Source organism: Bufo gargarizans, chromosome 3 (genome assembly GCF_014858855.1).
Source record: "Bufo gargarizans isolate SCDJY-AF-19 chromosome 3, ASM1485885v1, whole genome shotgun sequence".
NCBI classification, from domain to species: Eukaryota; Metazoa; Chordata; class Amphibia; order Anura; family Bufonidae; genus Bufo; species Bufo gargarizans.
In genome coordinates, this window is record NC_058082.1 from 188,774,939 (window position 1) to 188,789,606 (window position 14,668).

Here is a 14,668-nt window from a genome sequence, read left to right on the forward strand (position 1 = left end):
AGGGGGGGGGTCTTGTTTGAAGCATGGAGGGGGGGGTCTTGTTTGAAGCATGGAGGGGGGGTCTTGTTTGAAGCATGGAGGGGGGGTCTTGTTTGAAGCATGGAGGGGGGGTCTTGTTTGAAGCATGGAGGGGGGTCTTGTTGAGCATGGGGGGGCCTTGTTTGAGCATGGGGGGGGCCTTGTTTGAGCATGGGGGGGGTCTTGTTTGAGCATGGGGGGGTCTTGTTTGAGCATGGGGGTCAGATCTGAGAAGGGAGGAGATCTGAGCATGGCGGTCAGATTTGAGCATGGGGAAGATCTGAGCATGGGGTCTTGTTTGAGCACGGGTTGGTCAGGTCTGAGAATGGGGGGTCAGATGTGAGAAGGGGGGAGATCTGAGCATGGGGGGGGATCTGAACATGGTAGGGAGATCTGAGCATGGGGGGGGGGGGTGTAGATCCGAGTATTGGGGGGGTAGATCTGAGCACTGAGGGTCTGACACCGAGTCTGATTTGTGTTGTCTAATCCGAGCATTTGGGGTCTTATTTGGAGGTCTGATGAGGTTTGGGGGTCTTATTTTAGGTCAGATGAGGATTGGGGATCTGCTTTAGGAGTGTGATCTAAGGTCTGATGAAAAATATATATTTTTTCTGTTTTTCACTGCTAATATAAAATAAGAAAAAAACATTTTTTAATCAGACCTTAGATAAGATGAAAAATATATATTTTTTCTCTTATTTTTCTTTGTTAAAACCTAGGTGCATCTTGTAGGGCGAAAAATACGGTGACTTGTGTGTAAATGTATAGCTTGTGGCTTCTGGTAGTCATACATTTTTTGCAGCTGTCCGACAATGTGTTTAGTTGCAGGCTTCTACCACTTCAACAAAATACACACAAGTACTTGCACTGTTCTTTCATAGTTACAAGCACTCATATTAAAACATACCAGTGCTTTTCAGCTGCTTTGTGTGTCTATATGAATAATAGCACCATTTATGGCCATTATATGACTTGTATATGGCATGTTTAGCAGTTATTCCTTCTGCGAGCTGTCTCGTTAATTCTCAGTTTTCCCTGAGTACCGTAAGTGTGCAGAGATTTAGCTGCTATCATGTCTCCCATAGACTACAGAGAGAAAAATACAGGAGACTTTGCTCCTTAACTCTCTCAGTCACTCACAAGAACCATTCAGGCCGGTACAGAGAATAACCAAGTAGTACTAATGTGTATAAAGCACTTGGGGGGGGAAGGGGGGGGGGGATATAAAACTTAATAGCTGGTAAAGCTTATGTGTCTATTCCTGTTTCTCTCTCACTGCAGCTTAGTTCAACTATGAATAAAAGGACTTTCGAGGGTCAGCTGAGAAACAAGATAAAGAGGCATTTTTCTATATTTGCCTGAACTAATGATTTATGCAGGTTTTTTTTTTAAGTTAGTGACCATTTAAGCTGCCTTTTGCCACAGCTGTTAGCCTAGCTCCAAAATCACTGCTATAACAGACCACAACGCTATTTTCCATATTTGATAATAAGGGCTCTTTCACATCTGCGTTATAGTCTTCCGGCATAGAGTTCCGTCGTCGGGGCTCTATGCCGGAAGAATACTGATCAGGATTTTCCTAATGCATTCTGAATGGACAGTCCGTCCTTCAGGATGCATCAGGATGTCTTCCATTCCGGAACGGAACGTTTTTTGGCCACAGCAAATAGCGCAGCATGCTGCGCTTTTTGCTCCGGCCAAAAATCCGGAACACTTGCCGCAAGGCCGGATCCGGAATGAATGCCCATTGAAAGGCATTGATCCGGATCCGGCCTTAAGCTAAACGTCGTTTCGGCGCATTGCCGGATGCGACGTTTAGCTTTTTCTCAATGGTTACCATGGCTGCCGGGACGCTAAAGTCCTGGCAGCCATGGTAAAGTGCAGTGGGGAGCGGGGGAGCATTATACTTACCATCCGTGCGGCTCCCGGGGCGCTCCAGAGTGACGTCAGGGCGCCCCAAGCGCATGGATCACGTGATCGCATGGACACGTCATCCATGCGCATGGGGCGCTCTGACGTCATTCTGGAGCGCCCCGGGAGCCGCACGGACTGTAAGTATACCGCTCCCCCGCTCCCCACTACTACTGTGGCAACCAGGACATTAATAGCGTCCTGGGTGCCATAGTAACACTGAAAGCATTTTGAAGACGGATCCGTCTTCAAATGCTTTCAGTACACTTGCGTTTTTCCGGATCCGGCGTGTAATTCCGGCAAGTGGAGTACACGCCGGATCCGGACAACGCAAGTGTGAAAGAGGCCTAAGACAGCAGAATAGTATTCATCGCAACATATAATTCACTACTGCAAACAACCATATGCTGTAATGTTACATGCCTAAATATCACACGTCAAATCATATTCTAGTCAACAACCTGCATAACTATACACAAGAACAGAAGCATTTACGGCAGTAGTAGTACGTTGAGCTGTCCAACTAGAAACACATTGTAAGAATTGGAAAGATGAAAGCAAGATCATTTCAGTGGCCGTAATATGTATGATCAATAAGGGCAAACACATAAAAAACACTTAGGGACAGATTTACTAATGAAGATGAGCCAAAATTAATCTGATGCCTTGCCCCACATTTTTAAGTGCCTTGAGAAAATTTTTGGCCAACTAACATGTTAGATTGTTAATAAGACTAGACAGAAAGGTGCCCCCAATTCATTATCCAGCATGAGCCATTCTGAAAAATCTTCCAAAGCTTTAGACTGTCTAGTCTAAGTTGACACTGTCTTAACGTTAGACAAACTAAGTAAATTTGTTCACATCCTTATTTGGTCTAGAGAAAGTGTATAGATGACATTTATTTACTATTGTGTCAAAACAGGCATAGTGACACTGTCATCTGTCAGATTCTAGACTGAAGCAGAGAGGAAGATGCCACTTAAGACAGTGGCTTTACATAAATCAGTTGTAGGAAGAAACAACAAAACACCGATTAATTATAAAGCAAAATAAGAATGAATAAAATGATTCCAGTGAATGTTCTCTTTTTAAAACAATGTGCAGTTCAGCAATAGTCTATTGAGGAAGCAAGGGATGAGGGATGTGAGCTCAGGGACTGTGGATGAGAAAGAGGTAGAACATATAATGTGACTTGGGATCCCAGCAAAACCAAACACCTTACACAAACACATACATCGAGATGAAAACTGTAAAATTGTGTAGAAAAGAGAATATAAGTCCCATAATGGCAACCGTTATTCATATGCTCTAATACGGCATACTGCCGTCAGACAGAAATCACTTTCTAGCAACCACCTATTACCCAGAGGGGCTAAATGCAGAAACGGCAGGGGGTTGTATTTTAGCAACTCATGGCAAAGTCTTATAGCAGGTCTCTGCTTATTAAAAAGATAACGTGTAACACATTAAAGGGGTTATCCTGTTAAATATAATGATGACCTATCCTCAGGATGGGTCATCATTATCACATTAGCGGGGGTCCGAGTCCTAGAACCCCCCACCAATCGGCTGTTACAGGGAGCTGCCGCACTCACCGGAGCTCCCGGCAGCCTTCCACGCACAGCGCTTGGTATGGCATCCCAGTACCACCACACCAATGGGGCTGAGCTGCAATAAGCCATGTGACCGATGTATGGTGACGTCACATAGCCTAGGAAGAGGCCGCGGTGCTTATGGAGCATTGACCCAAGCCAATCTGATATTGATGATCGACCCAGAAGATAGCTAATCAATATAATTTGCCAGATAACCCCTTTAACTATATTGCAAGTGCATGGAAGCAACATGGTGTTGTAGTAACACACCGCAAATCACTCCATTGCTTGTGTTTCTTTCTGAGAGAAGTCAAAGGTATGATTTTCACAATGTAGTAAATCTAAATCTGGGTGAGACAGCAATGATATTGTGAACAGCAAAAATAATTGATGACAATGCTTTAGTAATTTCGAAAAATCTGTTTCTATGAGCCAACACTGCCACATTGTAATCACTATAAACATGCCTCTTCTGGCTTACCTTGCTTTTATTGGAAAATTCTGGCTCATGTCTCGTAAAACCTTCAACGCTTCATAAACAGGAGTGGAACAAATTTTTGAGGCTGCTTGAAAGCTGAGATCTAAAAAAAAAAAAAAAAAAAAAAAAAAAAAGATAAAAAAAAAATAAACACATAAAAAGCACACAAATGTGCAGCCGAATAAACTTGCAAAACTGTGGTGTTCTTTGCATCAATTAACAGATTGCTCACAGCAGAGCACATTTCACAGCATTTCTGACACATCCTTCCAATTAACGGGGAAAAAAACAATGCATCACATATTAAACTCATATAGGCCGACTTTGATTCTAAATCGTAGCATATTGTTCCCCATAGAGGACTTCAGTAGCAAGGAACAGAAAACTTATTTGATGCCATATGTACTTTACCTACAGTTTCTTGGCAGCTTGCGAAAATTGTATGAGCAAAGAAAAATGCTCATTCAGAAAGATATTTTATCTAACATTATAATGTAAAAAAAAATTCTACTGTTTCTTACAATTAAAAACTTAGCGAGTCTGACACCTGGGACTCCTGCCAATCAGCTGTTTGAGAAGAGATCGGTGCTCCTGTGAGTGCCGCAGCCTTCTTGCATCTTACCAAGAACAGTGCTGTACAATATATAGCGGGATTACAGCTCAGCCCCATTCACTTCTATGGGGCTACCCTGCTCCTAGGCCATGTGACCGATGAACGTATCACTGGCCTAGGAAAAGCTGTGAGAAGGCTGCGGCGCTAGTGTGAATGCCGTTGCCTTCTCAAACAGCTTAAAGTGAACCTGTCACCTCCAAAAACCATCCTAAGCAGCCAGCAGTACCTGACAGTAGCCAGCAGCGTGTTTCCGACAATAATTTTCTTCCTGAAGGCTGATGCGGCTAAAGCTCAAAAAACGCTCTTATCCCCTGCCGGCGCGCTTCTCTAGTCATGCTTGAAGTCAAGGGGAAAACGGCCTCCTTGCTTCAAATCAAGATAACCACACCCCCTTCCCTGCCCCTTCGCTGTGACTGACAGCCGGCAGTTCAGTCACAGCGAAGGGGCAGGGACGGGGGTGTGGTTATCTTGACTTGAAGCAAGGAGGCCGTTTTCCCCTTGACTTCAAGCATGACTAGAGAAGCGCACCGGCAGGGGATAAGAACGTTTTCTGAGCTTTAGCCGCATCGGCCTTTAGGAAGAAAATTATTGTCGGAAACACGCTGCTGGCTACTGTCAGGTACTGCTGGCTGCTTGTAATGGTGTTTGGAGGTGATAGGTTCCCTTTAACGGCTGGGGTGCCAGGTGTCAGACCCCCACCAATCAGGATAGGATATCAGTATAAAACTCATGGAAAACCCCTTTAAGTAACAAAAAGGAAATGCAGTGCAGCATTATCCCACAAAAAAAGTAAACAAATCCAACTTAATCCCGGTAGATTGATGGGACATCAGGATGAAATGATCACAGATGGACAAGGATTTAGTGCTAAAAGTCTTATATAGAAAGGTCAGGATTTCAGAATTCACAAGTCTTCTGTACCTGCTAATGGAAGTGCTGGTGTTCAAAGAGACAGGATTATTTCAAGGACCTAATATTCTACAATGAGAAGTTGGAAGGAATTTGTGCTTTACTCCAGCACCTGTGGCTGTACTTGAACTCGCACAAATCAATGCAACTTTTACAATTTATAACAAGTAGAGTTCAGGTGCCTGAAGGAAACGTGCCTTATGTGAGAAACAAATCCTTATATGGGATTTATAGCAAGATGAACACTTCAGTAATCAGTTACCAAATCCTCGTTGAAAGTGATAACTCACACTGATGGAGTTTGCCCGATTTCCGATACAAACTTTGAAAATACTGTGCAGTACATTAACTTGATAAGAAATTCGGTCTCATTAGGGTCAGTTCACATGGAGTTTTTTGGAGGAGGTTTTGAGGCAGATTTTTTCAGCCACAGCCAGAAGTGGATTATACTTCTTCCTGTTGGATCTACTTCTGGCTTTGGGTGAAAAACCTGCAGGAAAATGGGTCTAACAACCTCCTCCCAAAAAACTATTGGGATCATTTATCAAACTGGCGTTAAGTAGAACTGGATTAGTTGCCCATAGCAACCAGATTCCACATTTCATTTTCCAAACAAACTGTCAAAAATGAAAGGTGGAATCTGATTTGTTGCTATGGGCACTAAGCCAGTTTTACTTTACACCAGTTTGATAAATGACCCTGTGTGTGTGAACCTACCCTTTGTCAGAAAGAAAAGTCAGATACCTCAAAATAACCCAATGAACATTACACGTCAATGAGGTCAGACGTGCGGTATTGGCATCTGTTATTCAGATCCAGCAAAGCATTGTGGCTTCAGTTTATATGGAAGGTATTATGTGGATGGCAAAAGAGCCTTATTTTTTTAGATTTTTATTTTTTTTTTACTTTAACAAATTTTATGTAAAACACAGCCTTATGTTTCAGGACCCGGGCTATGAAAAGAAACCGTTATAGCAATCATTGTAAAAATAAAAATTTATGAAATGAGAAACAGGCTTCCTTACTTCTTACTGCTACAAGGAACACACTGATCTTAACATTATCTGGCTTTGCTAGAACTCCTCCTCCTCTAGACATGTGGTTAAGCCAAGGGTGGTGTTCTTTTCTGTACACGTATACACAGTCTGTCTGATCTACTTCCCCTTTCCCACTGCAGATGGCCTTGAACGTTCTGTCCTTTCTGGCCACCCCATCTGCTGTGAACAACTTTCAACATATCTTTGCTGCTAAAAATGAGAAACACAGGCAAGAGCAGTGTGTGTTAAATCTATGTAAGAAGCAGCAGAACAACAAGCTATGTGAAGGTGTTACACAGACTCTGTAACAACAATATGGTAGGACGTTTTTAATGAAGACTGTGAAGAAATTTGCTTAACTTTCATTCAGGAAGGAAATATCAAATAAAAATAAGCCAGTGCAGAGGTGTCCTATAGCTTTTGGTGTCCAAGATTTTACAAGTGAATCTCAATAGTTGATGTCTGATCGGCAGGGTCCATGACCTCACCGATAAGCTGCATCACAACACTGTGTACTGGACTGAGCTGATTACTACGGTATATTGCTGTTCCCATTCTCTTCAGTACTCTCTGAACGGAGAGGTGTAGTTCCATGGGTTGACTACTGCAGAGCTACTGCAGAATAGCTTATCAGTGGTGTGTTGAAACCGATCAGATTGTAAAATCCTGGACAACCCCTGTAAATATTTCACTTTTAATTTACTTTACAATTTTTTTTGCACAACTTAAAAGAACAGTCTCCCAAGGCAGACTATAGCAACAACTGTAATCAATAATTATGCGAAATATAGAAAACAAAGACTGAATACACATAACAAAATCAATTATGTAAATTACAAAACACTATCATACTAAGTCTATCACCTTAAATGTTGAGTCACCTGAGGTTGACTTCTAAAACGTAAAACTCCACAGTAAGAACTAACTAGTAAACAAGGCATCAATTCTTTGGTATACTCATCAGCTTTTAATAAGGCTGTCAATATTTTATTTCCTTTCTATAAAGCTTGCAGCTAGAAATACTATAGTGTATTGTGATTATATGCTGAAGTTGGCAGAGCTCCACAAAACACAAGCAAAATGAAAGCAATGAATTCCGAACAGATTCTGAGTATAGCAGGGTCTGTTATAAAAATAAAATGGCCAACTGTAATGATCGGTTATTGCAGACCAAGTAGTAAGAGAACACTCATTTTAATAAAAGCAGCAGCCAGAGACAGAATTCAATAATAATGCAGTGAGAAGGCAGTCATGACCATCCAAAATAATTTCTCAACTGGAAAATGTTCTGAAAATAGGTTTATTGGTTTTCTCAAGATAGCATGGGGGCTCAATCACAAATGCTGTAAGTCAGGAATTTAGGGTAAAGTCACAAAATTCAGTGCAAATAGTATTTTGGGCAAAAAAAATTGGTGACTTTTTTGGGGGTCACTTGATACACCCTGTGATGTCGGAGAATGTGCTTATGACGAGATGCATACCTCGTCAAAAATTAGGAGCATCTACTGGCAGTCCATGACCTACACTGAAATTTACTCCAGATGTAGATTTAAAAATGGTCATTTATGCCTGGAAACAGGAGTAAATGTTGGTGAATTTGCCAGGGCCGGTGGCTCCACCCCACTACTCCCCGTAGCGAGTATGGTGTAAAAAAAAAAAATGTCTTGTGCACCTAAATTCAAGCGCAAAGGTTTTTTAAAAGTTGCAAAATGGGTCTTAGTGGCATAGGTGGTCATGATACATGACCCCCTTTATGATTTACACCATTGCTACTGTAATGCATCATCTTCGGCTAGAGTAATAAAGAAATTATTAATTGCAATTGGAGCCCACTCTGAAGTTGTTTTTCTGCTTCTAAGTTACAAGGCCCTAAGATGGAGTATGAACAGGACGAGCACCCTACAAAAGGCCTAAGTTGGATGAGTGCCGTGGCCAGTATATTTACATAATTATATAATTTGATCTTCCATATGTGATTCAATATGTCTTAAAAGTGATTATTCCAAAAATTAGAAAATAAAATCTAGAGTATTACATACAGTTTGCAGATTTTTTACTCATCCCATCAGCAGCTCTGGTCTCTTCACTTTCTAACAAGGAGTGCTGTGCTATTAGCCCTGGTTAATTCTTCCTTCAGAGAAAATACTCACACACAGCCCAAGCAATTCCACTAATAAATAGCACTATGGTATGCAATGCTATCCCTCCAATTCTTTCTTCACTGTCAAAGAGAGAGATATATTTATATGTACTTAGAAGTAGGGATGACTGACTGGTGTCTATGCCACTTCACCTGCTTAAGGGTCTATTCACACGTCCGTTGTTTCTTTCCTGATCTGTTCCGTTTTTTGCGGAACAGATCTGGACCCATTCATTTTCAATGGGTCATGAAAAAAAAAAAAATCAGACATTGTGCTGTCTGATTTTTTCCAGGACCCATTGAAAGTGAATGGGTCCAGATCTGTTCCGCAAAAAATGGAACAGATCAGGAAAGAAACAACGGACGTGTGAATGGACCCTAACTATGAGATCACTACACCAGCACTGAGAGGAAAAAGATAACAGAGAAGTTACTGAGCAGGTCTGTCTACCACTGAATGTAGGAGAAGGTAGATCAGAATTTCAGCCCCAGGAGAAACAGATGGGTGCTACTAGAATGGCAAATGTAATCTACATAAAACTAATAATATTTCATTTGAAATCCCCTACTCACTGTGTAGTAAGGCTACTTTCACACTTGCTCTTTTACTAGATCCGGCAGGGTTCATCAAAAACCTTTCCGTTACCGATAATACAAACGTCTGCATCAGTTATGAACGGATCCGGTTGTATTATCTTTAATATAGCCAAGACGGAACAGTCATGAACTTCACTGAAAGTCAATAGAGGACGGATCCGTTTTCTATTGTTGCAGAGAAAACGGATCTGTCCCAATTGACTTGCATTGGGGGTCATGCCGAATCTGTCTTGCTCAGCATCCCGGGACGGAAAGCAAACTACAACATGTTTCGGTTTGCTCTCCGGTATGGGAACGCAACCAAAAGGAACGGAATGCATTTTGGAGCATTTCTTTCTGTTCAGTTGAGTTTTATCCCCATTGACAATGAATGGGGGCAAAACTGAAGCGTTTTTTTCCGGTATTTAGCCCCTATGACGGATCTCAATACTGGAAAACTAAAACGATAGTGTGAAAGTAGCCTAATACTTTTTGTGGGTTAAAATGTCACTGTACTTTGAAAAGCAAAAAATAAAAAATAAATGGATCAGTGGACCTATGAGTGCTGAGACTGTCACTATCACATTTCAAAAGTTAAAAGGTGCAGTGACACTATAATATTCTCAAATCGAACACAAACACACACAACTCAGGCAAACTAAGAAATCATATGGTGCTCTTTATTTATAAATTATGCCTAAACTATCAATCAAAAACAAAACATTTAGGTTAGTAGATAGCTACCATAATTATCATACTCATCTGTAGTCATTTAAATAAGTGCAGTCTACAGAGGGAACAGGCGGCAAATAAGAAAGGTGGCAAGGTGACAACTGTAGCCGACTTGTAGCCAAAACATGCTATTTTTGACTATGGAGAGTGGTTTTAATGTAGGTCAGTAGGTTACCTAGCACGAAGTCTAAAGAGATACTCTTCGTTCTTTGTCTTCTCCCACAACATGTCTATCAATCTTGTAGAGGCCACACTCATATTCACTCCACTGTCTCTTTTGCATTTAGTAGGACTGGGAGAAACTCAACTAAAGTTCCTTCTCTGTCACCAGTTTAGACCCCTCAAAATGCTGACAGAGCTAGATAGGTGGGGGTAAAGTGGTTTATACATATGTATGTTGGTGGCTGATCATGTTTCTTCGATGATCAAGGGCGAATATATATTAGGTTAGGGCTACATGGCAACTTTTTGTAGCGGTACTGACTGATCTATAACAATCAGTTGCACTACAACTCCACAATTACTAGTGCCATGGACGTGGTCTCTTCAGGTGCAGCATCTGCGATGATGGCTCCCATACACCTTCTCTTTGAGTGACAGCTCAATGTTCTTCTGGTTGTATGCTAGAGCCATTACTGACAGCAGAGGAGGGATTAGGGAGCCTTCAGTGCATTAAGCCCAGAACATTGCATTGCTATGGAGGAGTTCACTTCCTGTGCAATCATGGTGTCAGGGACATTAAACTTCTCCTCCTCAGTCATGCAAACCTCAAGAGCAGCCACTGAGGTACAGTATGTTTAAACCAGGCATGTCCAAAGTGTGGCCCTCCAGCTGTTGCAAAACTACAACTCCCAGCATGCCCTAATAGCTGTGAGCTATCCAGGCATGCTGGGAGTTGTAGTTTTGCAACAGCTGGAGGGCCGCACTTTGGACATGCCTGGTTTAAACAGTTTCACTCCTCATCTTCTGTCAGCAGTTTTGAGGGGTCTAAACTGCTGTCAGACTTACTAATTCCGATGGAAAGCACTTACAGTATTTTTCGCCCTATAAGACGCATTCCCCCCCGAAAAGTGGGAGGAAAATGGTAGTGCGTCTTATGGGGCGAATGCTGCCGTTTACACTGATACACCGCAGGCTGCACAGCGCGGCCGGCGTGTGTATCAGCGAGGAGGAGCTGGGGGCCAGCATCTAGTTTTGTAATGGCAGCGGGGCCCGGTGCAGTCACTGTATTCTATTGCGCCGGACGCTGCTCATTGTACTGCAGGCAATGTTTAACTATAGAATATGTTCGATCCAGCAGCCTGTACTTACGAGCATAACAGGCAGCAGGCTGAGCAGGCAGGCACTGGCAGCATAACTTCCTACGTCACGTGCCTGCTCCGTCCACTTTATGAATGATGGCAAATATGTGGCCACAGGATGAGAAAGGCGCTCATAGGGTAAATAGGTAAAGATAAAACAGCGTTCTTCAATTTAAGGTGAATATGTGCTGCTCACCTGTTTAGGTTGCACCGAATGGGTGCAACCGTGATGAAGATCCGCTGGATTAGCTAGGTATCAGGTTGGAGCTGCCGCGTCCAAAAGGAACCAAGGGCGAGCGCCAAGTCGCCACTTCGTTAATTACTGGTTGACGTGAGGCGCAAATCACAACCGGTTTTGACAAGTACGGGTTTATTGAGAGACGACGCGTTTCGGGGTGCGCATGATCCCTTTATCAAGTCTGGTGTGCTGCAGCTGGATGTTTGCTGTTCGTTTAATGCTCCCCAGTCACTTTTACTGACAATGTAGTACAATGCTTTGTCAAAGATGAATTAGATGTGGCTGAAGCGCTGTGGCTTTGCTATTATACTTGGTCAGGCAATGCTGTTGCGGTGGTGAGGCTGATGTAGCTGGGGTATTCTGACCCGGCTACTGCACGAGGTGCGTGCAGTAGCCGGCACAAATATCTGACACATATAGAAAAATAAACCTGGAAACTAACTGCTCCCTGTGTCCTTACAGCACGCACCACGTGCAGTAGCCGGGTCAGAATACCCCAGCTACATCAGCTTCACCACCGCAACAGCATTGCCTGATCAAGTATAATAGCAAAGCCACAGCGCTTCAGCCACATCTAATTCATCTCTGGCAAAGCATTGTACTACATTGTCAGTAAAAGTGACCGGGGAGCATTAAACGAACAGCAAACATCCAGCTGCACCTGCAGCTGTAGCACACCAGACTTGATAAAGGGGTCATGCGCACCCCGAAACGCGTCGTCTCTCAATAAACCCATACTTGTCAAAACCGGTTGTGATTTGCGCCTCACATCCACCAGCTCGCCAGACCATAAAGGTCGTGACGGGCACTGTCAGTACTTTATGAATGAAGCAGGCGGCGCAGGCACGTGACATAGTGAGTTACGCTGCCAGTGCCTGCCAGCCCAGCCTCCTGCCTGCTATGCTCGTAAGTACAGGCTGCTGGATCAAACATATTCTATAGTTACAGTAGATACGATTAGTACAATGAGCGGGGCCCGGTGGAATAAAATACAGTGACTGCACCGGGCCCCCACTGCCATTAAAAAACATGTAGATGTCAGCCCCCACCCCCTGTATTGGGGGTCATTCACAGTGGCTGACACTGTTATTGAGGGGGGGGGGGGGGGAATCTGTGGATGTCAAATAGCATAAGATGCCATTTATCTTTCATCCACAGACACCCCCATAACAGTGCCATCCACAGACACCCCCATAACAGTGCCATCCACAGACACCCCCATAACAGTGCCATCCACAGACACCCCCATAACAGTGCCATCCACAGATCCCCCATAACAGTGTCATTCCCAGGCTACCATTAGTTCAAAGCCCACAAAAAGCACACCTTTTGGTTAAATTTCCCCCCCCCCCCCCCCTATTTTCCTCCTCAAAAACCTAGGTGCGTCTCATGGGCCAGTGCGTCTTATAGGGCAAAAAACACGGCACTTGTAACAAATGGCTGTACAATATAGTGATTTAACCGCCTCAGGACCGCCGTACGCAGGATTGCGTCCTGCTGGCGGCCCTGCTCTTCTGGGTGGACGCATATACGCGTCCTCCCGCGAGAGCCGAGATTTCCTGTGAACGCGCGCACACAGGCGCGCGCGCTCACAGGAACGGAAGGTAAGCGAGTGGATCTCCAGCCTGCCAGCGGCGATCGCTCGCTGGCAGGCTGGAGATGTGATTTTTTTTAACCCCTAACAGGTATATTAGACGCTGTTTTGATAACAGTGTCTAATATACCTGCTACCTGGTCCTCTGGTGGTCCCTTTTGTTTGGATCGACCACCAGAGGACACAGGTAGCTGTGTAAAGTAGCACCAAACCCCACTACACTACACTACACTACACCCCCCCCTGTCACTTATTAACCCTTTATGAACCACTGATCACCACTGATCACCCCATATAGACTCCCTGATCACCCCCCTGTCATTGATCACCCCCCTGTAAGGCTCCATTCAGACGTCCGTATGATTTTTACGGATCCACGGATACATGGATCGGATCCGCAAAACGCATACGGACGTCTGAATGGAGCCTTACAGGGGGGGTGATCAATGACAAGGGCGTGATCACCCATATAGACTTCCTGATCACTTCCCTGTCATTGATCACCCCCCTGTAAGGCTCCATTCAGACGTCCGTATGATTTTTACGGATCCATGGATACATGGATCGGATCCGCAAAACACATGCGGACGTCTGAATGGAGCCTTACAGGGGGGTGATCAATGACAGAGGGGTGATCACCCATATACACTCCCTGATCACCCGCTGTCATTGATCACCCCCCTATAAGGCTCCATTCAGACGTCCGCATGAGTTTTGCGGATCCGATCCATGGATCCGAAAAAATCATACGGACGTCTGAATGGAGCCTTACCAGGGGGGTGATCAATGACAGGGGGGTGATCAGGGAGTCTATATGGGTGATCACCCCCCTGTCATTGATCACCCCCCTGTAAGGCTCCATTCAGACGTCCGCATGTGTTTTGCGGATCCGATCCATGTATCCATGGATCCGTAAAAATCATACGGACGTCTGAATGGAGCCTTACAGGGGGGTGATCACCCATATACAATCCCTGATCACCCCCCGTCATTGATCACCCCCCTGTAAGGCTCCATTCAGACGTCCGCATGTGTTTTGCGGATCCGATCCATGGATCCGAAAAAATCATACGGACGTCTGAATGGAGCCTTACCAGGGGGGTGATCAATGACAGGGGGGTGATCAGGGAGTCTATATGGGTGATCACCCCCCTGTCATTGATAACCCCCCTGTCATTCAGACATTTTTTTGGCCCAAGTTAGCGGAAATATATATATTTTTTTTGTTAGTTTTTTCTTATAAAGTCTCATAATCCACTAACTTGTGTCAAAAAATAAAATCTCACATGAACTCACCATACCCCTCACGGAATCCAAATGCGTAAAATTTTTTAGAGACATTTATATTCCAGACTTCTTCTCACGCTTTAGGGCCCCTAAGTGCACCTTTCCGATTTCGCAGGCCATTTTTTACACATTTTGATTGCAAGGTACTTCACACACATTTGGGCCCCTAAATTGCCAGGGCAGTATAAATACCCCACATGTGACCCCATTTCGGAAAGAAGACACCCCAAGGTATTCGC

General features: G+C 43.9%; 1 protein-coding gene across 3 annotated transcripts in view; it reads right to left on the bottom strand.

The window, feature by feature from the left end:
• The window catches only part of UGGT2 (UDP-glucose glycoprotein glucosyltransferase 2), a 421,287-nt gene that overhangs the window by 331,430 nt on the left and 75,189 nt on the right, over positions 1-14,668 (bottom strand). For all 3 annotated transcript variants that reach the window (XM_044284938.1, XM_044284937.1, XM_044284939.1), the window contains exon 9: positions 4,006-4,105. In XM_044284938.1, the coding sequence (XP_044140873.1) occupies positions 4,006-4,105 (100 nt within the window). The remainder of the gene's footprint in view (positions 1-4,005; positions 4,106-14,668) is intronic.